This window comes from Tamandua tetradactyla, chromosome 7 (genome assembly GCF_023851605.1).
Source record: "Tamandua tetradactyla isolate mTamTet1 chromosome 7, mTamTet1.pri, whole genome shotgun sequence".
NCBI lineage: Eukaryota > Metazoa > Chordata > Mammalia > Pilosa > Myrmecophagidae > Tamandua > Tamandua tetradactyla.
The window spans coordinates 34,996,199-35,020,116 of record NC_135333.1 but is presented as its reverse complement, the minus strand read 5'-3'; the positions used below and the strand labels follow the sequence as shown (position 1 = coordinate 35,020,116).

At 40.5% G+C, this 23,918-nt stretch overlaps 1 protein-coding gene across 2 annotated transcripts in view; it reads right to left on the bottom strand.

Annotated features, from left to right (window-relative positions):
- MEI1 (meiotic double-stranded break formation protein 1) overlaps positions 1–23,918 on the bottom strand; it is a 211,447-nt gene that overhangs the window by 34,626 nt on the left and 152,903 nt on the right. For both annotated transcript variants that reach the window (XM_077169009.1, XM_077169010.1), the window contains exons 21-24: positions 18,671–18,836; positions 17,331–17,435; positions 15,403–15,513; positions 14,550–14,710 (exon numbers count right to left, since the gene is read on the bottom strand). In XM_077169009.1, the coding sequence (XP_077025124.1) occupies positions 14,550–14,710; positions 15,403–15,513; positions 17,331–17,435; positions 18,671–18,836 (543 nt within the window). The remainder of the gene's footprint in view (positions 1–14,549; positions 14,711–15,402; positions 15,514–17,330; positions 17,436–18,670; positions 18,837–23,918) is intronic.

Below are 23,918 nucleotides of genomic sequence, written 5' to 3'. Positions count from 1 at the left end.
TTTTTTTTTTTTTTTACAGCTGACAGAGTAAAAAAAATTTTCATTTTTTTTAGGGCCAGTCACTTGTTGACAAATTCTCTCAGCATATGTTTGTCTGTCAAAGTTTTTATCTCTCCCTCACATTTGAAGGACAACTTAGCTAGGTAAAGAATTCTTGACTGGAAGTCTTTCTCTTTTAGAATCTCAAGTATACCATACCAATGCCTTCTCACCTCCGTGGTGCCTGTTGAGCAGTCTGAACTCAGTCCTATGTAGTTTCCCTTGTATATAGTAGATCACTTTTCTCTTGCTGCTTTCACGATTTTCTGCTTCTCTTCAACATTTGACAGACCAATCAGTATGTGTCTTGGAGAAGGCATATTTGGTTTTATTCTATTTGGGGCTCGTTGGGTTTCTTTGATTTGCATATTTGTCTTTTATAAGGGTTGGGAAGTTTTCCCCCATTATCTCCTCAACCAATTTTCCTAACCATTTACTCTTCCTTTCTCTGAAGACATTGATGATTCTTATGTTTGTGTGCTTTGTTTCGTCCATCACTTCCCTTAGATCAAATTCAAATGATTCCATCTTTTTTGCCATTTGTTCTTTTATGTATTCAGAATCAATTGTTCTGTCCTCTAGTTTGCTTATTTTTTCTTCCGCCTTTTCATATCTACTGTTGTGGTATTTTTTATTTGCTTTACAGTATCTTTCATCTCTGTGATATTTGCTATTTTACTATTTATTCTTCCAAATTCTTCTTCATGCTCTTCTAGTGTCTTCTTGATCTTTCTGTCATTAGTCAACCCATTTAATTTATTTAGTAGAGTTGCATGAGCATCTTTGATTAGTTGTTCCAAAGACCGTGTCTCCTGCAGTGTTGTAAATTGGTTGTTAGGCTGGCCTATAGCTGTCTGCATCTTCATATACTTTGTGATTTTTCTATTGCCTTTGAGGCATTTAATTATCTTGATAGGGTTACTTTGGAAGTTGATTTCTCTCAGTAGTCTAAGGTTTTGTATTTGCAGGATAGGTGTGAGGCAGGATTGTGGGGCGAGGGACATGGCACAGCAGTGCAGTGGTGGGGTGTGGCACAGGGCTAGGCAAAGGCCAGGGATGCTACGCTCATGCCTAAGAGCATGGGGTGCTGGGTGTGGTGTTGTGGAGGTGCAGCACATGGGCCTTGGGGGCCAGGTACAGCTTAGGCAGGCCTCAAAGAATGGGCAGGGCAGGGTATGGGAGACACAGAGGCAGGGCACAGGGGGGCTATGCAGGTGCATGTGGCACTGGGGGGTGAGACACAGGGAAAGGGAACATGTGGCATGGGTGTGTGGTACAAGGTCTGCAGGCATGGCGCAGTTGTACGTGTGAAGCTTAGGAGTCATGGGGATTGGGGCATGGGGTTTGGGGTATGGAGTTCAGGGCGCAGAGGGGCAGGATACCTGGATTGATATAAGGACATGAAAATATCCCAATTAAGGCATCAACTGGAGGATACCCTCTCTGAAAAAAGGCTGCTAGCATTTTGGATATGTCTGTCACATGGAAGGCACAATGGCTGGCATCTGCTGGTCCTTCTCTTTCAGGTTTCATTGCTTTCAGCTTCTGGCTACAGTGGCCCTCTCTATCAGCACCTTTGGGGTCTTTTGTCTGTGAGCATCTCTGTTTTTTTTTTTTTTCCTGGTCCTTTATTTTGTTGTAAAGAATTCTAGTAAAAGGATTAAGACCCACCTTAAGTGGGGTAGGTTGCATCTCAAATGGAAATAACCTTACTAAAAGGTCCTACTTACAACAGGTCTGCACCCACAAGAATGTATTAGAAGAACATGGTCTTGACTTGTACACAGAAAACTATATAACATTGCTAAAAGAAATCAAAGAAGATCTAAAAGGTGGAAAGACATTCCCTGCTCATGGATAGGAAGGTTAAATAGTTAAGATGTCAATTCTACATCTTTTTTTTTTAATGAAACTTTTAATTAATTAATTTATTTTTAACTTTTTACATGGGCAGGCACAAGGAATCAAACCCGGGATCCTCTGTCATGGCAGGCGAGCATTCTTGCCTGCTGAGCCACCATGGCCCTCAATTCTACATCTTGATATACATATTCAATGCAGTATCAATCAAAATTCTAACAACCTCTCTTGAAGACTTGGAAAAACTAGATACCAAATTCAAAGAGACCCCGAATTGCTAAAAGCATGCTAAAAAAGAATGACATGGGAGGATTAACACTCCCTGACTTTAAAACCTATCATAAAGCCACAGTGGTTAAAATGGCATGGTACTGTCACAAAGTAGAAGTATTGACCAATGGAATAAAATTTAGAGTGCAGAAACAGACCACCAAATCTATGGTCAACTGATTTTTTTTTTTTTTTTTTTTTAAAGGAAAGACAGAGAGAAGGAAGGAAGGATAGAAGGAAGGAAGGAAGGAAGAAAGGGAAACATCTTTAAACATTTTCTTGTATTCTGTTTCTCCGTATTTGTTACATGGGCTGGGGCCGGGAATCGAACCGAGGTCCTCCGGCATAGCAGGCAAGCACTTTGCCCGCTGAGCCACCGCGGCCCGCCCTATGGTCAACTGATTTTTGACAAGGCCTCCAAATCCACTGAACTGGGACAAATAGTCTTTTCAATAAGTGGGCATGGGAGAACTGGATATCAATAGTCAAAAGAATTAAAGAGGACCCCTACTTTACACCCCTATATAAAAATTAACTCAAAACGGATCAAACACCTAAATATAAGAATTAGTGCCATAAAGCTTCTAGAAGAAAATGTGGGGAAACATCTTCAAGACCTAGTAATAGCAGGTAGCTTCCTAAACTTTACACCCAAAGGACAAGCAACAAAAGAAAAAATAGATAAATGGGAAATCCTCAAAATCAATTACTTCTGCTCCTCAAAAGACTTTGTCAAAAAGGTGAAGAGGCAGCCAACTCAATGGGAGAAAATATTTGGAAATCACATATTGGAAAAAGGTTTGATGTCCTGTATATTCAAAGTAATCATACAACTCAACAACAAAAGAATAAATAACCCAGTTATAAAATGGGCTAAAGATATGAATAGGTATTTTTCTGAAGAGCAAATACAGATGGCTCAAAAGCACATGAAGAGGGCGGGCCACGGTGGCTCAGCAGGCAAGAACGCTTGCCTGCCATGCCAGAGGGCCCGGATTCGATTCCCGGTGCCTGCCCATGTAAAAAAAAACAAAACAAAACAAGCAAACAAAAAAAGCACATGAAGAGATGCTCATTTTCATTGGCTATAAGGGAACTGCAGATCAAGACTACAATGAGATACCACCTCACACCTATAAGAATGGCTGCTATTTGACTGAAAGGGGGAAGAGAGAAATGAGACAAAATAAAATATCAATGGCTGAGAGGTTATCCTGGAGGTTATTCTTATGCATTAAATAGTATCACCTTTTTTAGTTAAGGCATAACAGAGAAGCTGGAGGGAATTGCCTGAAAATGTAGAGCTGTGTGCCAGTAGCCATATTTCTTGAAGATGACTGTATAATGATATAGTTTTTGCAATGTGACTATGATTGTGAAAACCTTGTGTTTGATGCTCCTTTTATCTACCTTATGGACAACATAAAGTAAAACATATGGATTAAAAATAAATAATAGGGGGAACAAATGTTAAATTTAGATTGAAATGCTAGTGATCAGTGAAAGGGAGGGGTAAGGAGTCAAAGACTATTCACTTAAAATGGTTACAATGATTCTACGTTATGTATATTTCAACACAATTAAAACTACATTAATTTTTAAAAGTAAAATAAATAAGTAAATAAATAATGGGGGAATAAATGTTAAAATAAATTTAGTAGATCGAAATGCTAGTGATCAATGAAAGGGAGGGGTAAGGGGTATGATATGTATGATTTTTTTTCTGTTTTCTTTTTATTTCTTTTCTGAATTAATGCAAATGTTCCAAGAAATGATCATGATAATGAATATACAACTATGTGATGAAAGAATTAAAAAAAGAATGGCTGCTAATAAACAAACAGGAAACTATAAATGTTAGAGAGGATATGGAGAAATTGGGACACTTATGCAGTGCTGGTGGGAATGTACAATGGTGCAACCACTATGGAAGACTGTTTGGTAGTTCCTTAGGAAACTAAATACCTAGTTGCCCTATGACCCAGCAATAGCACTACTTGGTATATACCCGGAAAATCTGAAAGTAGCAACACAAATAGACATTTGCACACCGATGTTCATAGCAGCATAATTTACAATTGCCAAAAGATGGAAACAAACCAAATGTCCACTAACAAATGAGTGGATTAAGAAAGTGTGATATATATATATACACAATGGAATATTATGCAGAATAAGATGAAATGACATCCTGAAGCACATGACAACATGGATGAGCCTTGAGGATATAATGCTGAGTGAAATAAGCCAGACACAAAAGAATTGATACTGTATGACTCTGCTTTTATGACCATGGTAAAGGTAAAATCAGAGGTTTATAATACAGAATATAGGTGACTTAGAGATACATAGAAGCTAGGGATGGGTGAATGGTTAGCTAATGAAGTTGAGCTTCAATGTAAGGAAATAGACAGAAATGAAGGCGGTTCTCTAGTGGGTCTAGAAGTAATATTACTATACTGAAGATGAACAAGATTGAAAAGGGTTGTTTAGACCTGTATGTCCCACCGATTAACACTAGAAATATTAATTACTTCTTGCAAGAACTACTTCAAAGGTATAATTCATGTATATGCTGGTTTGAAATGATGTATGGACCCTAGAAAAGCCATGTTTTAATCCTAATCCCATTTTGTAAAGGCAGCCACTTCTTCTAATACCTATTCAGTATTGTATGTTTGAAAATGTAATCAGATCATCTCCCTGGAGATGTGATGTAATCGAGAGTGGCTGTTAAACTGGATTAGGTGATGACATGTCTCCACCCATTTGGGTGGGTCTTGAGAAGTTTCTGGAGTCCTATAAAAGGAGAAACACTTTGGAGAATGGGAGATTCGGAGAGAGTAGAGAATGCTGCCACACCACAAAGCAGAGTCCACAAGCCAGCAACCTTTGGAGATGAAGAAAGAAAACACCACCCGGGGAGTTTCACGAAACAGGAAGCCAAGAGAGAAAGCTAGCAGATGACGCCATGTTTACCATGTGCCCTTCCAGCTGAGAGAGAAGCCCTGACTGTGTTCGCCATGTGCCTTCTCACTTGAGAGAGAAACCCTGAACTTCATCGGCCTTCTTGAACCAAGGTATCTTTCCCTGGATGGATGCCTTTGATTGGATATTTCTATAGACAGGTTTTAATTGGGACATTTTCTCAGCCTTAGAACTGCAAACTAGCAACTCATTAAATCCCCCCTTTTAAAAGCCATTCTGTCTCTGGTATTTTGCATTCCAGCAGCTTGTAAACTAGAACAATGTACAAAGAGTGTTTAAATCCAGGGTATAGGGAGAAGACTGCTATTGCACGCCATGGGCTATGTTTAAAAGGAAAATATCAGCACTACCACAGCAACAGCAGAAGTAAATAATGGGGGGAGGGACTAGACTTAAGAGAAAGTTTAGATTCCCTATATGGGGAGGGTGAGTTTATTGGTTATCTCTCTCTTGGGAACAATGAAATTATCTAAAATTGAGAGTGTTGATGGACTGTGACTTTGGGCATTATCCATGATGCCTGATACAGGTGGCTGAAAGATGCACTGACTGAGAAGTAGATTGGTGAAAGACATATGATCAAATATTGTGGTACTATAAAAAGGAACAAAGTCGTGAGGCATTCAATGATGTGAATGAAAGTGTGGGACTTTTGGTTGACTTAGAGATACAGAGAAGCTAGAAATGGGTGAACAGTTAGCTAATGAAGTTGAGCTCCAATGTAAGGGAATAGATAGAAGTGAAGGCGGTTCTCTAGTGGGTCTAGAAGTAATATTACCATATTGAAGATGAACAAGATTGAAAGGGATTGTATAGACCTATGTGTCCCACTGATTAACACCAGAAATATCAATTAGTTCTTGCAAGAACTACTTCAAAGGTATGATTCATGTACAAAGAGTGTTTAAATCCAGGGTAGAGGGGGAAAACTGCTATTGCATGTTATAGGCTATGTTAAAAAGACATTTGGTGAGGCAAAATAAGCCAGAAATGAATGAACAATTATGGTATGGTCTACTTTAGAAAATGCACATAAGAAAACAGGGGCCTAGATTGTAAGCTCTTATAGCAGACACATTTAGTCCGGAGTGGTAATTATTATTTCTGGATTTTGAGAGGCTATTATATATTTACATATAACCTGGTATTTAGAGATAAGAATGAAGCCATTCAGATCAGGGTTAAAGTAATTCAGAACATGGGTAAGGAAGACATTGTCTATATTTTAGAACCACACCTAAACTCTTTGAGACCAAAGGAAGAAAGGTTTACTTGGTCTGGAACCTAAATTTTCTGTATCCATAATCTAACTCTCCTATCTTTATAGCTCATTTGAACAACTGAAACAGGGAGCCCAGAATAAGAAAGAAGTCCTTTAATCCTGTATAGCTTAATGTAATGCCTGGATACATTCTTGAGTATATTAAGCAGATAATCAAAAAGTATTGACAAAGTCCCTTGAGGGATGGGAGAAGAAATATGGAACTATTAAACTTTACCATCAGGGAATCCCCTGATGCTCTGTCAAACTTTAAGGACACCCAGATCAATGAACCAAGCCCTTGATCTTGAGGCTTACTCCTGTGAAGCTTATGGAGGTAGCTGAGAAGCTTAGCCTACCTAAAGGTATGCCTAAGAGTTACTTCTGAAGGCATTACTTTTGAGTAATTACTGAGTTACTTTTGTTGCTCAGATGTGGTTCCACTCTCTCTAAGCCCAACTCTGCAAGTGAAATCATTGCCCTTTCCCTTATGTGGGACATGACATCCAGGGGTGAAAGTCTCCCTGACAGTGAGGGAGATGACTCCCAGGGATGAGTCTGGCCCTGGCACTGTGGGATCAACAATTCCATCCTGACCAAAAGGGGGAAAAGAAGTTTAGTTAATAAAGTGTCAGTGGCGGAGAGAGTTCAAATAGTCAAGAGGCTACTCTGGAGGTTGCTCTTACCAAGCTTCAGTTAGATATTGCTACCTGTCATAGCTTGCCACCACCACCACCCCCAATTCCACCAGGACCATTCCAGCCAATTCTAAAGAACACCTAGGGGAATATATGATTCCATAAAGGTTCCATGCACTAGAGTAACTTTCCAGAAACCTACAACATCCAGATGGGTCCTTGGACCAGATAAGTCCTGAAACCCAGAGGGGCCAGACAGTCTATCAACTAGTTTCATCTCCCTACCCCAGATTAGTGACAGACCCTTCCAGTATGAAAAAGTTATAACGGCCTTAGCCCAAACACCCCTAAAGACAGGGATAGAAAGATTAGAAAGATCAAAGGTGATGGTGGAGTTATACAGAGAAGATAGGATTTAACAAATGAATATGAATGCTGAATCATTAAATTGATATCTCTTTTAGTCTCCAGTGTCTTAGAGAAGCTATAAGTAAAAACCTAAAATTGTGGAATTGTATCTCATGCCAAACTCTGAAATATGTTCTACAATTAATTGTGGTGCTGTGCTTTGAAATTTATTGCTTTTTTTGTATACATATTATTTTTCACACACACAAAAAAAGTCGATTGTGATGATAAAAAATATTTATTCCTTCTAGCCTTCCATATTCTGGAGCAGCTAGAATGAAAAATCTGAGAGGATCATACGGTAGCCGATGAAAAACTCTGGGATCTGTCCTGTAACTACTTGTTGAAAAATACTTTGAAAACTATTGCTTTTTTCTTTCTGTGCTTGAATATACGTTATATTATACAATGACAAAATTAAAAAGAGCATGTCCTTTTCTTGGGCTTCAAACCAGCTCAAGGACATATGGTCAGGCCTGAGCCAGGGCAGTGGAGAGGACTTGGAGTAGAGGGAGTTAGGAAGAGGTAATTGTCTAGGTGTGAGCAGAGGGCCAGGGCAATGCCAAAGGTAAGGTACAGGCTTCCACCCAGGGCAGGTGACTACAGAGATATGGGTGGGCCCAATAGCTTCATGCTAAAAACTATATAAGGAATTAACACTACTCCTGTTCATACTCTTCAAAAAAACTGAAGAGGAGGGAGCACTTTCTAACTAATTATATGAAGCCAACATTACCCTAATACCAAAGCCAGATAAAGATACACCATGAACAAGTAGTATTTCTCCTAGATATACAAGGATGGATCAACAAAAGAAAAGCAATTAATGTAATACACCATATTAATAGAGCAAAGGGTAAAAAAACTACATGATCATTTCAACTGATGCAAAACAAATATTTGACAAAATCTAGCACCCTTCTTGAGAAAAACACTCAGAATACCAGAAATAGAAGGAAACTTCTTCAACATGATAAACATACATGAAAATCCCACAGCTAGCATCATACTCAATTGTGAAATACTAAAAGCTTTCTAAGATCAGGAAAAAGACAAGGATACTCACTGTCACCATTGTTATTCACTATTGTACTGGAAATTCTAGCCAGAGCAATCAGGCAAGAAAAAGAAATAAAAGGCATACAATTTGGAAAGGAAGAAGTAATAATTTCCTCTTTGCAGATGACATGATCCTATATATAGAAATACTGAAAAATCAATACTGAAAGAGCAATAAAGCTACCACCACTAACAAATAAATTTAGCAAAATGGTGGGTTATGAGATCAATCCACAAAAATCAGTAGTATTCCTACACACTAATAATGAACAACCTAAAGAGGAAATTTAAAAAAATTCCATTTATACTAGCAACTAAAAGAACAAAATATCTAGGAATAAATCTACCCAAAGATGTAAAGGACTTGAACACAGAAAAGTATAAAAAAATCGCTAAAATAAATGAAAGGCCAAAATAAATCAAAGGACATGCCATATTCATGGATTGGAAGACTAAATATCGTTAAGATGCCAATCCTATCCAAAGCAATTTATAGACTCAATTGAATGCCAATCAACATTCCAACAGCCTACTTTGCATAAATGGAAAAGCCAATCATAAAATTTATAAGGAAGGGTAAAGGGACCCAATAGCCAAAAACATCTTGGAAAAGAACAGTGAAGTTGGACGACTCACACGTCCCAATTTTAAAACTTATTCACAGACTCAAATGTTTTGATTCATGTAATCAAAGCAGCATGATACTGACATAAGGACAAACACATAGACCAATGGAACTGAATTCAGAGTTCAGGAAAAACCCTCATGTTTATGGCCAATTGATATTTTAAAGCTTTTAATATTGTATACTATATTTTATGCAAAGCAAAGAAAGAAAAAAGCAATAATTTTCAAAGCACACTTCAACAAGCTGTTACAGAACAGATCCCACAGTTTATCAAGGGCTACCATTCCATCATCTCAGATTTTTCCTTCTAGCTTCTCCAAAACACTGGAGGCTAGAAGGAATATTAATATAGTGGGAATCAGCAGCCATATTCTTTTGCTAAATTCCATTTTCTCTGTTATACCTCCTCCTTCTCCTTTAATCTTTCTCCCAATCTACAGGGATCTTTGGGGAATGCCTGTCCTGATATTTTCATGTTAAGAACGGGTGTCCACCCTAAAGGATAGGGGGATGTAATTAATTAATTGATAATCTTGGAAAAGCTGGTCCCTCTGAATTTTGAGATTAACTGACCTAGGAACCCTCTGGGAAAATGTTCCAGGAAGGCAAACCTAGTGCATGAGACTTTTATAGAGTCTCAGTTTGAGCTCTAGGTGTTCTTCTTTATTTTTCAAAATAATTTTGTATTGTTAAATATAACATATATACTATGAAAAGAAGGAAAAAGCAGTGGTTTTCAAAGTACACTTCAACAACTAGCTACAGAACAGTTTTCAGAATTTGTTAGGGGTTACCATTCCACTATTTCAGATTTTTCCTTCTAGCTGCTCCAAACACTGGAGGCTAGAAGAAATATTTCCTAGGTATTATGAAGAGTCAATAGGAGTAATGTTGATTAGGGTTTAGCTAACCATGGCAATTAGCACTATCTAACTGAAGCTTGCATAAGAGCAGTCTTCAGAACAGCCTCCTGACTCCATGTGATCTCTTGGTCACTGATGTCTTATTTTATTACACATTTTTCCCCCTTTTGGTTAGAAAGGTATTGTTGATCCCATGGTGTCAGGGCCAGATTCACCCCCAGGTGTCACACCTCATGTTGTATGGGAGATTTTCACCCCTGAATGGCTTGTACCACAAGGGGAGAGGGCAATGATTTCCCTTGCAGAGTTGGGCTTAGAGAGAGAGAGAGGTCACATCTGAGCGACAAAGAGGCTTCCTGGAAGCGACTTTCAGGCCTCATTGTGGGTAGTCTTAGCTTCTCCCTTACAGAAATAAGTTTCATAGGAGCAAGCCTCTAGGGCTTTCCCTTTTTCTTGGGAGTCCCCAATGGTTGAGAGGGTACCTGACGTTTCTCAAATGGGAATATATATAACTATTAAACATATATATATATATATATATATATATATATATATATATATATATATATATATATATATATATATATATATATATATTCTAGTTTTTTGGAGAGTTTAATAGTTTATATCTATCTATCTATATATGTTCTAGTTTTCTGGCTGCCAGAATGCAATATACCAGAAATGAAATGGCTTTTAAAAAGGGGAATTTAATAAGTGGCTAGTTTATAGTTCTAAGGCTGAGAAAATGTTTCAATTAAAACAAGTCTATAGGAATGTCAAATCAAAGGCATCCAGGGAAAGATACTTTGGTTCAAGAAGGCCAATGAAGTTCAGGATTTCTCTCTCAAGTGAGCAGGTACATGGTGAACATAATCACGGCTTCTCTCTCAACTGGAAGGGCACATGGCAAACACAGCGTCATCTGCTAGCTTTCTCTCCTGGCTTCCTGTTTCATGAAGCTCCCTGGGAGGCATTTTCCTTCTTCATCTCCAAAGGTTGCTGGCTGGTGGACTCTCTGCTTTGTGGTGCTGCAGCATTGTCTGCTCTCTCTGAATCTCCTTCTTTCTCCAAAATGTTTCCTCTTTTTACAGGATTCGAGTAAACCAGTCAAGACCCACCTAGAATGGGTGGAGACACATCTCCATCTAATCCAGCTTAACAACCATTCTTGACTGAGTCACATCTCCAGGGAGACGATCTAATTAAAGTTTCAAACATACAGTACCAAATAGGGAGTAGAAGAAATGGCTGCCCTTACAAAATGGGATTAGGATTAAAACATGGTTTATCTAGGGTCCTTTCAAATCAGCATAATATATATATATATTTTTCCACCTTCAGATTCTCAAGGGATGGTCAATTAATTTTTGACAACGGTGCCAATGGGGGAAAGAATGGTTTCTTCAACAAATAATCCTAGGAAAACTGGATATTCATATGTGAAAGAATTATGGTGGACCCCTAACTCATACTATATATAAAAATTAACACAAAATGGATCAAAGATCTATATATGAGTGCAAAGATTATAAAATTCCTAGAAGAAAACATAGAAAAGTATCTTTAGGACCTTGTGTTAGGCAAAGACTTTACACCAAAAGCATAAGGAACAAAAAAAAAAAATAGAAAAATAGGACTTCATCAAAATTAATTGATCTATTTTTATCAAACATTTTTGTGCATCAAAGGACTTTATCATAAAAGAGACAACCTACAAAACAGGAGAAAATATCACATAACTGATAAGGGTTTAATATCCACAGTGTATAAAGAAATCCTACAACTCAGCAACAAAAATACAACCCAATCAATAGAAAATGGGCTAAACACTTGAACAGACAGTTCTCCAAAGAAAATATGCAAATTTTCAAAAAGCATATGAAAAGATGCTCAACATCATTAGCTGTGCTGGTTTAAAAGGATGCGTGCCCCCTAGAAAAGCCACGTTTTAAATCAAAATCCCATTTCATAAAGGTAGAATAATCCCTACTCAATACTGCATGTTTGAAACTGTAATCAGATCACCTCCCTGGATGATGTGATTTAGTCAAGAGTGGTTGTTAAACTGGATTAGGGGACGACATGTCTCCACTCACTTAGGTGGGTCTTGATTGGTTTATTGGAGCCCTATAAAAGAAGAAACGTTTTAGAGAATGAGAGATTCAGAGAGAGCAGAGAATGCTGCAGAACCATGAAGCAGAGAGTCCATAAGCCAGCGACCTTTGGAGATGAAGAAGGAAAATGCTTCCTGGGGAGCTTCATGAAACCAGAAGCCAGGAGAGTAAGCTAGCAGATGACACAGTGTTCGCCATGTGTCCTTCAGCTGAGAGAGGAACCCTGACTGTGTTCGCCACGTGCCTTCTCACTTGAGATAAAAACCCTGAACTTCATTGGCCTTCTTGAATCAAGGTATCTTTCTCTGGATACCTTAGATTGGACATTTCTATAGACTTGTTTAATTGAGACATTTTCTTGGCCTTAGAACTATAAACTAGCAACTTACTAAATTCCGTTTAGTAGCAACGGAATGGCTAGCAACTAAAGCCATTCCGTTTCTGATATATTGCATTCCAGCAGCTAGCAAACTAGAACATTATCTATTAGAGAAATGCAAATCCCAGACCACGAGATACCAGTGCACACTGAAGAGAATGATTACAAAAAAAGTAGAAAATAAAAGGTATTGGAGAGGATGTGGAGAAACAGGAATACTCGTTAATTGTTGGCAGGAATATAAAATTATGCAGTCACCATGGAAAACAGTTTTGTAGTTCCTCAAAAAGCTAGTATAAAATTACCATATGACCTGGCAATCCCACTTCTAAGTATTTATCCAAAATAATTGAAAGCAGGGACTCAAAAACAGATATTTGTATACCAATGTTCATAGTGGCGTTACTCACAATTGCCAAAAGATGGAAGCAATCTAATTATCCATTAACAGACAAATGCATAACAAAGTGCAGTATATACAATGGAAAATTATTCAGTCATGAAAAAGAATGAAGTTCTGATACATGCGACAACTAGGATGAACCTTGAAGACATCCTGTTGAGTGAAATAAGCCAGACACAAAATGACAAATATTGTAAGAGCTCATTGATATGAAATAATTAGAATAAGCAAATTCACAGAGTTATACACTAAAGCACAGTTTACCAGGGGCCAGGGTGGGGGTAAGGAATAGAGAGTTAATGCTTAAACGGTAGAGTTTCTGACGAGGGCGATGGAAAAGTTTTGGCAATGGATGGTAGTGATGGTAGCAAAATATTGTGAATGTAATTAATACTGTGGACTTGTATATTTGAATGTGGTTAAAAGGGGAACTTTTAGATTGTATATATGTTACCAGAATAAAAATCATAGAACTATTCAATACAAACAGTGAACCTTAATGCAAACTATGGACTATAGTTAATAGTATGATTATAATATTGTTTCATCAGTTGTACAAGGGTACCACACTAGTGCAAAGTGTTACTAACAGGAAAAACCATGTGTGGGGTGGTACCGGCAACTCTACCAGAGTAAATACGATTTTTCTCTATACCTACACCTTTTCTAATAAAAAGAAGAAAAAAAAAAAAGCAGGGAAGGCTCCTGGCCCAAATCAACCCCACGGTCAATAATCTGCAGGATCTGTCCCAGCTTGCTGCCAGTGTGGAGACCAAAGTTTAGCACTGATTTCACTTCTGCACAAATGAGCTGTATGTGTGTGCCCAGTACTAGATCAATCCAGTGCTGGGCACAGTCAGGATGACAGAAAGTACCTGTCCTGAAGGAGCAATTGGCCTTAGGGAAAGAGACATCTTGAACATGAAGCAGCCCACAGAGGAACCGGTACAAGCATTGTAATGGCAATGTTAGATAAGCAGGGGAGAGGACACGGAGGTGCTTCATGGGTATGTTCACCACCCTCTTCTCCCCTGCAGCATGAGTTCTCAAGCAATAACAACTCCTTATGCAAGTACAGCACTTCACAGCTTGCTACCCAGCAGTGCATGCTGGCTCCTGCATCCTATGCATTCTGACCTACCTCCATTTACTCCCTACATTCTGGCCACACAGAACATTTTACTGCTCTCCAGATTTGTACACCAGTTTTTACATTTGTGCAGCTTCATGTCATAACTCATATTGTTCTTTTTGCCTTGAATGTCTCTCTCCACGATCTCTGCCTAGCACAACTCTACTTATCTTTCAAGGCTTTGTTGAAACACCACAAGTTCCCTGAGGGAGAAGCACATGCAGTATTCATTTTTTATTCTTTTGTGCCTAGAACAGAGCTTGGCATAGAGTAAGTAATCCATGTATGCTAAATGGACTAATTTGAATCACCCTGACAAGAACCTGGGCTCTTCCTGCACCCTTGTCCCTGCCTTCTGTGGTAAGAAAACTGAAGTTCAGAGGGGCTTAAATGCCTTGTCAAGGTAACACAGATACTAAGCTACAAAGCTGGAACCTGAACTCAGGATCTTCATCACTCCTTTGAGTGCCAACCCATCCCCAAACCCACAGGTTAGAGACTAACCTGCAGACTGCCACTGTACTGCTGGGCAGAACAGGAGGCAGTAAGCAGCCAGGCAGAGCAGAGGAGTGCTGTTCCTGGAGAGCCCACCTCTGCCCAGGTAAGGGCTAGGATCTTCTCCAGAAGCTCCATCAGGGCTGTGCTGCTCAGAAGCACCGCAGCAGCTATAGGGTGGGGAAAGGACAGTGACCATATGAGTTACACAGAGCCTCAGCTTGACATCCATCAAGATCCTTAACATCCACGGGGGCTTCATACATGTGTGGTAAGTGAACAAAAGGAACATCTTGGGGGTCTCTCACTGCAGAATCATACCTCATCAGAACCAGAAAAGACCCCCTTTTATATTTTTAAATTAAATTTAATTTTTTTTAGTGCATGGACTTGGAATCGAACCTGGGTCTCCCACATGGTAGGTGAGAATTCTTCTACTGAATTACTCGTGCACCCCACCTCCCTCCATTTATATTTTTTTAATGGGGAAAGGACAAAAAGGGCTCATTCAACTTCATGTAGTACCTGATCTGCAAAATAAGCCCTGGCTTTCTGTGATTCTAATGACACAGATATAAAGGCTTTGCTTTTTTTTTTCAGAGTATTTTCACATTCCTATTTGGTCTTTATATCAGACTATGAGACAGGTATTATTTTCACCCTTTCTCAGATGAGGAAAGGAAACTCAGGGAGAAGTACTGTAGGGCAAGGTCAGACAGCTAATAATAATAAGAGAGCGGACTTGAATTCATACTCCTTGACCCCTATAGCACTGTTTCTCTGAATATACAGGCCAGGGGCTTGCGAGAGACACTGCCCTGGACTCTCCCTCTTCAATAACCCAGCCTGGGCCCCTCAGCACCTCTTTTCTGACTGCCTGGTGTGGTCTGGTGAAGACTCCAGTACAGGAAGTTGAAGGACGGCTGTAGGATGTCCACATCAGTGGGGCTGCATTTCCCACACAGTTTGCTCACTGCAAGAGATGAGAGTCCCCAGAGGCCTTATCCGCTAGTCCTCTGTAGCTTTGTCATACAATAGTATTCAAGCTTCTCAATGATTTGGCCTACAATATGCACATTTCAGATGTCAGTCGTGGGCACCAAACACAAAGTATCTAATATTAGAGCCAATGGAAAGAAATACAGTGACAAAACTGAAGGCATGTTCATATCTGGGCAAACATTTGGTAAGCAGCCCACAAGGGCATGCTAGCCAAAACAGACTTAAAATTTTAAGTGGTCAAAAGTCACCATATAATAGAATCCAGGCTAGAAGGGTCTGTAGAGGTCCTGTAGGCCAATGTGCCTCCATCAGCAAGAGGTCCTGCTATTCCCTGAGATGATCCAGCCTCTGATTTCTTCCAGCAATGGGCATTTACTGCCTTCCTAAGGGAACCCTGTAACAATTAATATGCAGTTCCCTGTGCTTGCCATGGTCTGTCTCTCGTGTTACCTCTGCCTGGCTAACTCCTTAACTCCAACTTAGCAATCAAGATTCAGCTCAAAGTTCACTCCCACTCTCTCACCACAAAGGCTTTCTCAACTTGTCAAAGCAAGATTAGATATCTCTTTTTGTTTCCCCAGCCCTCACTGGAGCAGATATGACATTGTATGGTAGCTATTACCTACAGAATACATCGCTTTCCTCTTGGGAGTTACCATCCTCTACTCCTACCTGCATTACGAAACCCACTTTAGTTTAGGTTCATTTATTTGGCAGCCGCATCACACTCAAACTTCCGATTGGCACATGGTTACCAGAACCAGCAAGTCTCCCCCATTCCTGAACAACAATTTGCTACTCCCTTCCATAGCACTCAAGGATTATATGTAAATGCCAATTACACTTCATGTGTTGGTCTCAGCCCCTCATCTCTCCCTGTCAGAAGCCCTTTGAAAGCTGGTTTTGTCACAGATAGCTCCAGACCTCCCTCCCAGCTTAGTGTCACCCTTGATCTGACAGACAGGCTAGTGATGACCAGCTCCAGGCTGAGGCAGAGCCTGAAGCTAGTCTCCAGAGACCCTTTTTGAGACTGCCAGTGATACTCATCTCCTCAGCACAGACCTGGGCCCCAGGCAGGGAAAGAAACCCCATTCTCATCATGGCCAGAGGACCTGAAGTCCATAGATACTGAAGACATGTCATTTTTCCCATTAATTTCAATCTTCCCTCAACAGATCTTAAGGGTGCTGTCTTTTAAGTGACTGCATTAATAAACAATGAAAGGTCCCAATGAGGATTGGGGTCAGGGTAGAAAAGGAGCCTGGAGAACTATGAACTGGATTATCAGATCCCACATCATCTATGGGATGAGATGGAGAATGGAACTTGTGTTAGGAAAAATGGACCTTCTCTGATAGCACCCACTGAAAGCCTGCTATGCACTAGGCACTGTCTGGCATTCCACCTCTCCTAGTTCAGTTATTCAGTTATTCCCTATCCAATCAGCTAACTACTGTTATTTTACCTACAAGGAACATAAGGCTCATAGAGGTTAGTTTGATTCCTCAGTCACAAAGCTAGTGACCAAGCTGAGATTTGGTCTTCTGACTCCAAAACATTAGCTTATCACACACTGTTTTTTTTTGTTGGTTTTCTAAACACTCCCAGAGAACAAGAAGAGGAAGCCCTGGGGGGCCCCTTTGCAAGAAGCCCATGGGGAAAGAATGACCCACTACTTCTTCCAAACAGATGGAAGAAAGGAGCAATACCAGCTCACTGTGTAAGCAAATATGAGCCCCTGGCCCCGGCCCCAGGTCCCAGACACTGTCCTGCGAGCAGCCGACGCACCCTGGTGAAGGAGCTTCATGGCCATGCTGTCCAGTTCCTGCTCTGACTCGTTCCTCAGCTGCACTAAGGAGAGGAGGCTCAGCAACAATGGCAGGTTCCCCGAAGCTGGAAGATCATTGAGCGTTAGTTAGGGAATCAGATGCTCAGATCCCCTAAATGTCAGACAGACACACCAATTAGCTGTAAATAACCCTAGAAAGAGGCACTTTGAGTTCTTTATTTCTGAAGGGGCTAGGTGGCTTGTTAAGATTTACCCTACTTCCTTCTTTATTGGGCAACTGATATCCTGGGTATCAACTCTAGATTAGTATTAGGACTTAACTATTTCACTAAATCCCCTTAATAGCCAAGAGAAGCTGGAATTGTTAGCCCTACTTTGCAACTAAGAAAATTGAGGCTCAGAGAGGCTGAGTGACTTCTCAAAGGTCCCACAGCCAGTAAATGCAGGGCCAGGACTTGAACCCACATCTGAATCCAACATCTATGGCCTTTCTACTATACTCTTCCACTAAGTACATGGTTCTTAAACAATATTGTGTGCTAAATGTGTCTTGTCCTTCTCTGCAAAGGAAGGACTCAGCTCTTCTAAACACCCTCAAATCTACCTCCAATCCTCCAGTCTTTAGTCATGGTTGGGCCAAGTGAGCCACAGGTTTCCTCCTACTTTTCTTAATTGCCTGGAGATTTAATTTTAATAATTATTTCTCTAGAAATAGGAAAAGAGGCCAGGGCCCATACGTGTTTTCTCAGTAAACACTGATACTGCTTTCTTCCACTTTTTCCTAACTCTCAGTCTCTTCAAACTGTACCAAACTTCAATCTTCCTTGACACCAGGGAGTCCCATTCCAGATCTGGAAATTATTCTCCTGGATCTTACTGGGGGCTCTGAACACATAACAAGTCCGGCCCCCCATGCCCCTGCTGGCTGCTGTTCCTTACCCTGCCTCCCCCCATCTTTCCTGCTTTCTTCTTCCCAACTAGGGGCTGCCATTCTTGTGACAAAACAGCTCTGAGCACATGCTGTGCAGGGAAGGGACATGCACACATACATCACACCCATCCACCTATGTTAAGCACATCAACATTAAACATAACTAAACACACTCACATCACATGCACATATACAACAAATCAGGCATGCCACACACCCATTCTTCTAATGAGATAAAAGAAATGATGTTCAGCTTGATGCCCTATGGGCCTGACTTTTCTTATGCAGAGAAAAATCTAGATTCTTTTTCCTAGAGCAAGCCTAGCCAGGGCAGAGATGTGACTCTTGACTGCCCAGCCAAACTAGGACCTTCTGGTCAAAACGTGCCCCCAGGACTTGCAGGCTGACCTTCTGAAGGGGAGGTCCCATGCTCTACCAGCAGATGCTGTAGGATTAGCAGAAAGTGGCCTCGGATGAGACCACTCACTTGGACATCCTCATTTCTCCTCAGGAAAGTCCTCAAGACAATCAGCACCTTGCGGGCTGTGTCCACTGGGCTGGAGTAGACAAGGTCCTGGGAAGGAGAGAAGGAAGTCCAGAGCTCAGAGGACACCATGGTCAGGGTATAAGTAAACAGAGAAAAAAAGAGGGGTTTGGTAGGACACAGGATGATAGTGTCACAGAACCCGGGGAAGGAAACTCTCACTTATCAGCATGTACTATAAATGAAGGCTCTGCTACGTGTACTGACTTCACAACCATCCTGTAGAATAGGTAGCAATTAAGTCCATCCTAAACGGGAGGAAGTAGAGGCTCAGAGAGATTATATGACTTACCAAAGGTCACATAAGCCAAGGTATGGGTTAAATAATGCCTCCAAAAATTCAGGTCAACCTAAACCTCAGAATGTGACCATATTTGGAAAGAAGGTTCTCTGCAGATCTCAAGATATAATCATCCTGAATTTAGGATGTGCCTTAAATCCAATGTCTGATGTCTTTATAAGAAGAGGAGAGGATACAGGGAGGAAAGCCTTATGAAGATGGAGGCAAAGACTGGAGTTACACTGCCACAAACCAAGGAATGCCAGGAACGACCAGAAGCTGGAAGAGAAGAAAGAATTCTTTATCCCCTAGAAGCTTTGGAGGGAACATAGTCCTGTTGACACCTTGATTTTGGGCTTCTGGACTCCAGAACTGTGAGAGAATAAATTTCTGTTGTTTTAAGTCCAAGTTGGTGGTAATTTGTTATGGCAGCTCCCAGGAAACTAATATAAGCAGTATGTAGCACAGATAAGAGTTGAGCCCAGGTCTCCTAACTCTAAGCCCAAAACTCTTTCTACTTTCCTGGCTACCTCCCTCTTGCAAACGGCCCTCCCCGCTTTGTGGGACATGACTCAAAGATTTACAAAGACTTTTTTGTAAATCTTCCTGGCAATATGGGACAGAACTCCCAAAATGAGCCGGGACCCGGCATCATGGGATTGAGAAAGCCTTTCTGACCAAAAGGGGGAAGAGAGAAATGAAACAAAAGAAAGATTTCAGAGTCGAGAGGTTATTCAGGAGGTTATTCTTATGTGTTATACAGATATCCCTTTTTAGTTTATGGTGTATTGTTGTGGCTATAGGAAAGTACCTTAAATTGTTGAACTATGTTCTGGTAGCCTTGATTCTTGAAACAACTATATTACTATATAGCTTTTACAATGTAATCATGTGACTGTGAAAACCTTGCGTCTGATGCTCCTTTTAGTCCGGTTTGGACAGATGAGGAAAAAAATAAGGATAAAAAATAAATAATGGTGGGGCAGGATAAAAAGTAAAAAACTGGGCTGATTGAAATACTAGTGGTCAATGAGAAGGAGGAGTAAGGGGATGGGATGGATGAGTTCTTATTTCTTTTTCTGGAGTGGTGTAAATGTTCTAAAAATGATCATGGTGATGAAAACACAACAATGTGATGATATTGTGAGCCACTGATTGCATACTATGGATGGACTGTATGTGTGTGAAGATTTCTCAATAAAAATATTTTTTTTAAAAAGAGGTTGTTGTGTTGTTTGTTTGTTTTTTAAAGTGGGGGGAGGAGAGAGAAGATGTTCTAGTTTGCTAGCTGCCAGAATGCATATACCAGAAACAAAATGGCTTTTCAAAAGGGGAATTTAATAAGTTCCTAGTTTATTGTTCTAAGGCTGAGAAAATGTCCTATTTAAAACAAGTTTATAGAAATGTCCAATCAAAGGCATCCGGAGAAAACTTGGTTCAAGAAGGCTGATTAAGTTCAGGGTTTCTCTTTCATGTGAGAAGGCACATGGCGAACACAGTCAGGGCTTTTCTCTCAGCTGGAAGGGCACATGGTGAACACGGCATTATCTGCTAGCTTTCTCTCCTGGCTTCCAGTTTCATGAAGCTCCCCGGGAGGCATTTTTCTTCTTCATCTCCAAAGGTCACTGGCTCATGGACTCTCTGCTTCACAGTGCTGCAGCATTCTCTGCTCTCTCCAAATCTCTCATTCTCCAAAATGTTTTCTCTTTTATAGGACTCCAGTAAACCAATCAAGACCCACCAAATGGGTGGAGACACATCTCCCCTAATCCAGTTTAACAAGCACTCTTGATTAGGTTACATCTCCAGGGAGATGATCTAATTACATACAGTACTGAATAGGGTTTATTCTGCCTCTATGAAATGGGATTTTGATTAAAGCATGGCTTTTCTAGGGTACAGACATCCTTTCACACCAGAACAGAAGAGATTCAGGACAAAGTACCTGAGTGTGCCTAAAGGGAGCAGATAAAAATAGGATGCAGATGTGACAGGTAGGAAGAGGATGATTGAGGACAGATTCAGGGCACAGAGAGGGAAGTGAGGACAGGTCAAGCTCTTTCTCTGCCATTACATCTAACTAGCTCTACCAAAGAAGGCCTTGGATGGGAAGGGCATTGCTTTTTATTTTACTCTCAGAGTTACTTTAGTGAGTGTTCGTTAAAGGAAAAGTCAGTCAGGAACTGCACCAGATGCCATCCCATGATAGTTCCTGTCACCAACTCAAACAAGTTGATTCCTTTGGACAGGCTAGCAACATGCTATGCCAGTTAGGGCTGAGTACAATGAATCCAAGGTCATACACAGACTCTCCCTCCAGGAAGTTATGTGTATCTATGATGTAGCCATGATACACAGAAAAGATGGCAGGGCACATGGCCAAGGAAATCCAGATGTGCTCACTGGGTGACTGGAATGAGTAGGGGGTTACACAGGGACTGTCTGGGCTTGGCTCATCACAAACCTCCACAGCAGCTGGAAAAGCAACTCTAAAATTAATAGCAATCATTCAGTCAGGGCCTAATAATGAAAGATATTGTGTTGTGTTTATACAATAGCAGTATGTTTGTTTATAAGCTATCTATACCTTCACAAAACTCTTCCAGGTAGCACCCCAGTTTCTGAAATACAGAGACTGAGTCAGATTAAATCATTTGCCTATCAAGGAAATACTGGAGTTGTAAATTCCCCTAGACTGTGAGTTAATCAAGGGCAAGGATCAGGTCTTCATCTTTGTCACTTGTAGGAGCTCAGAAAATATCTCTAGAAGAGGATCACAGAGTGGGAGAGCAAGAAAGAATCTCAGTTCATTCTGTTCAGTCCTTTTACTCCATAGAGTATGAGGTAGGAGCCCAGTGAAGGGGTGTGGTTTGCCAAAGGTCACATGGCCCAAGGCCAAACCATTTTGCCAGACCTGCTCCTTCCCCAGCACCTCACTGCCCCTCTGCCAGAGAGTTTGTCTCTCAGAAATCTCAGCAGATTCGAGTTAGTAAATAATAAAGGTTCAAAAAGAATGAGGCTTGATGAAAGTTTTGACATAGTGGTGATGGTTGCATAGCAATGTGAATATAATGCCACTGAGAGGTACACTTAAAAATGTTCAAAATGGCAAATTTCGTGTTCTATATATTTTGTCACAATAAAAAAAAAAAAAGGAAGGAGGCTAAGACACCCTTTCGGGATATGGTAACTGCTTGGGGAAGGTGGCCCCCACCAAATGGGTCAGTAGGAAGGCTCTGGGTAGAACCTAGACCTGGCTTGCTCTGCAGTCTGCGCTGCCCAGAGCTGTACAGAATCCTCTGGCTCAGGACCGATCAACTGGCCACAAGGAACAAACAGAGGTTCTGTGACATTATTGTTTTTCACATCCAAACAACCCACACGAAAGACCACCCATTGATAAGAGTGGCAATTAACAGCTTTGTTTTCAGCTGTTAATTACCCATATTAAAAACAGAAATTGGTACCAACACATATTTTTAGACTCTTTTTTCCCTCCTGTGGCTAGAAGCTGGGGAGAAATGTCAGGAATTGTATATTTGAACAAACAACAAAGTTGTTCTTTTTTACCACTGATGTTTCTAGGATCTAGTTTAATGAAAAAACTCATTAACTTTGGCCTCCAATCATGGTCATGACCCTTATTAGTTATGTGAACTTGGGCAATTCAGTTAGCTTCCCTGAGGTTAACTTTCTTCAAAGTTGATAAGTAGTGAATGATGGCCTACTATCTGCAGCATAGCAAGAGTGTTGCTACATAATCCCTCTTTTATCCTCATAAAAGGATAAAAGGATATTTACAGCTGAGGAAACTAAAGAGAGAGAAATCTTGGTTTTCTTGGACTTCTATGCAGCATCCAACTCTGAGGGCAGCTCTTTCCTGTTGAGCTCTTGGCCAGGTGAAGCACAGGCTCCTCTCTGCTCTGCCACCCACTTCCTCCACAAAAGTGAAGCTATGAGGATGGTGCACATTCAAGAATAAGTACTGGGTCACTTCGTCAGCTTTCCTGGGATATGGATTCTCTATGGATTTGGTCTCCTGAGATTCACTTTTCTTTGGCTTTCTTATTTTTAAGTACTTAAGTCCTTTGAAGCTAATGGCCTAGGACAGCCTTCGGTAGGGAAGGATCTCTACCTTAGGAAAACCCAAACTGAGAAAGGGAATTTGGGAGAAAGATAATGAACCAGTTTTAGACATACTGAGTTTAAGAAACTCACAGGATATCTGGGAGAAATATCATATAGATGGTTGGCTTTATGGGCTTGGTAGAAATATCAAATAGATGGCTGGTTTATTGGGCCTGGAACTCAGGAGAGAGGTACAGATGGGGACAGAGATTTCAGAATCACCAGCAGGCAGGAGGCATTCAAATCCTGAGAATGAATGAGGCAAGCCAGGGAGAATACACCAAGTGAGAAAAAACACAGGAAAGAACTTTAAGAGATATTAACTTTCAAGAGCTAGCCAGAAGAAGGGGAAACTATAAAAGAGACTGGGAAGGAGCAACAAGAGAGGTAAGAGGAAAATTGAGAGTTGATCCTGAAACCAAGAGTATTTCAATAAAAAAGGAAGTGAACAACCTTCAATAACAAGTTATGCAAGATGAGAACCAAAGAGCCTGCTGTAATTAGGCTCAGGACATCGCTGCTGAGCCTGGTAAGAGCAGTTTCAAGCAGTGATGGGGTCAGAAGCCAATGGGTGGAAGAATGAGTAGGAGGTGAAGATTACAAGAGCAGAAAACTGCTTCTAGGAGTTAATATAAAGAGAAAAGAAGTGAAAGTGGAAAGGAATAGAAAGGCAGGGACCAAAGAGAGTCTGTGTCAGAAGAGAA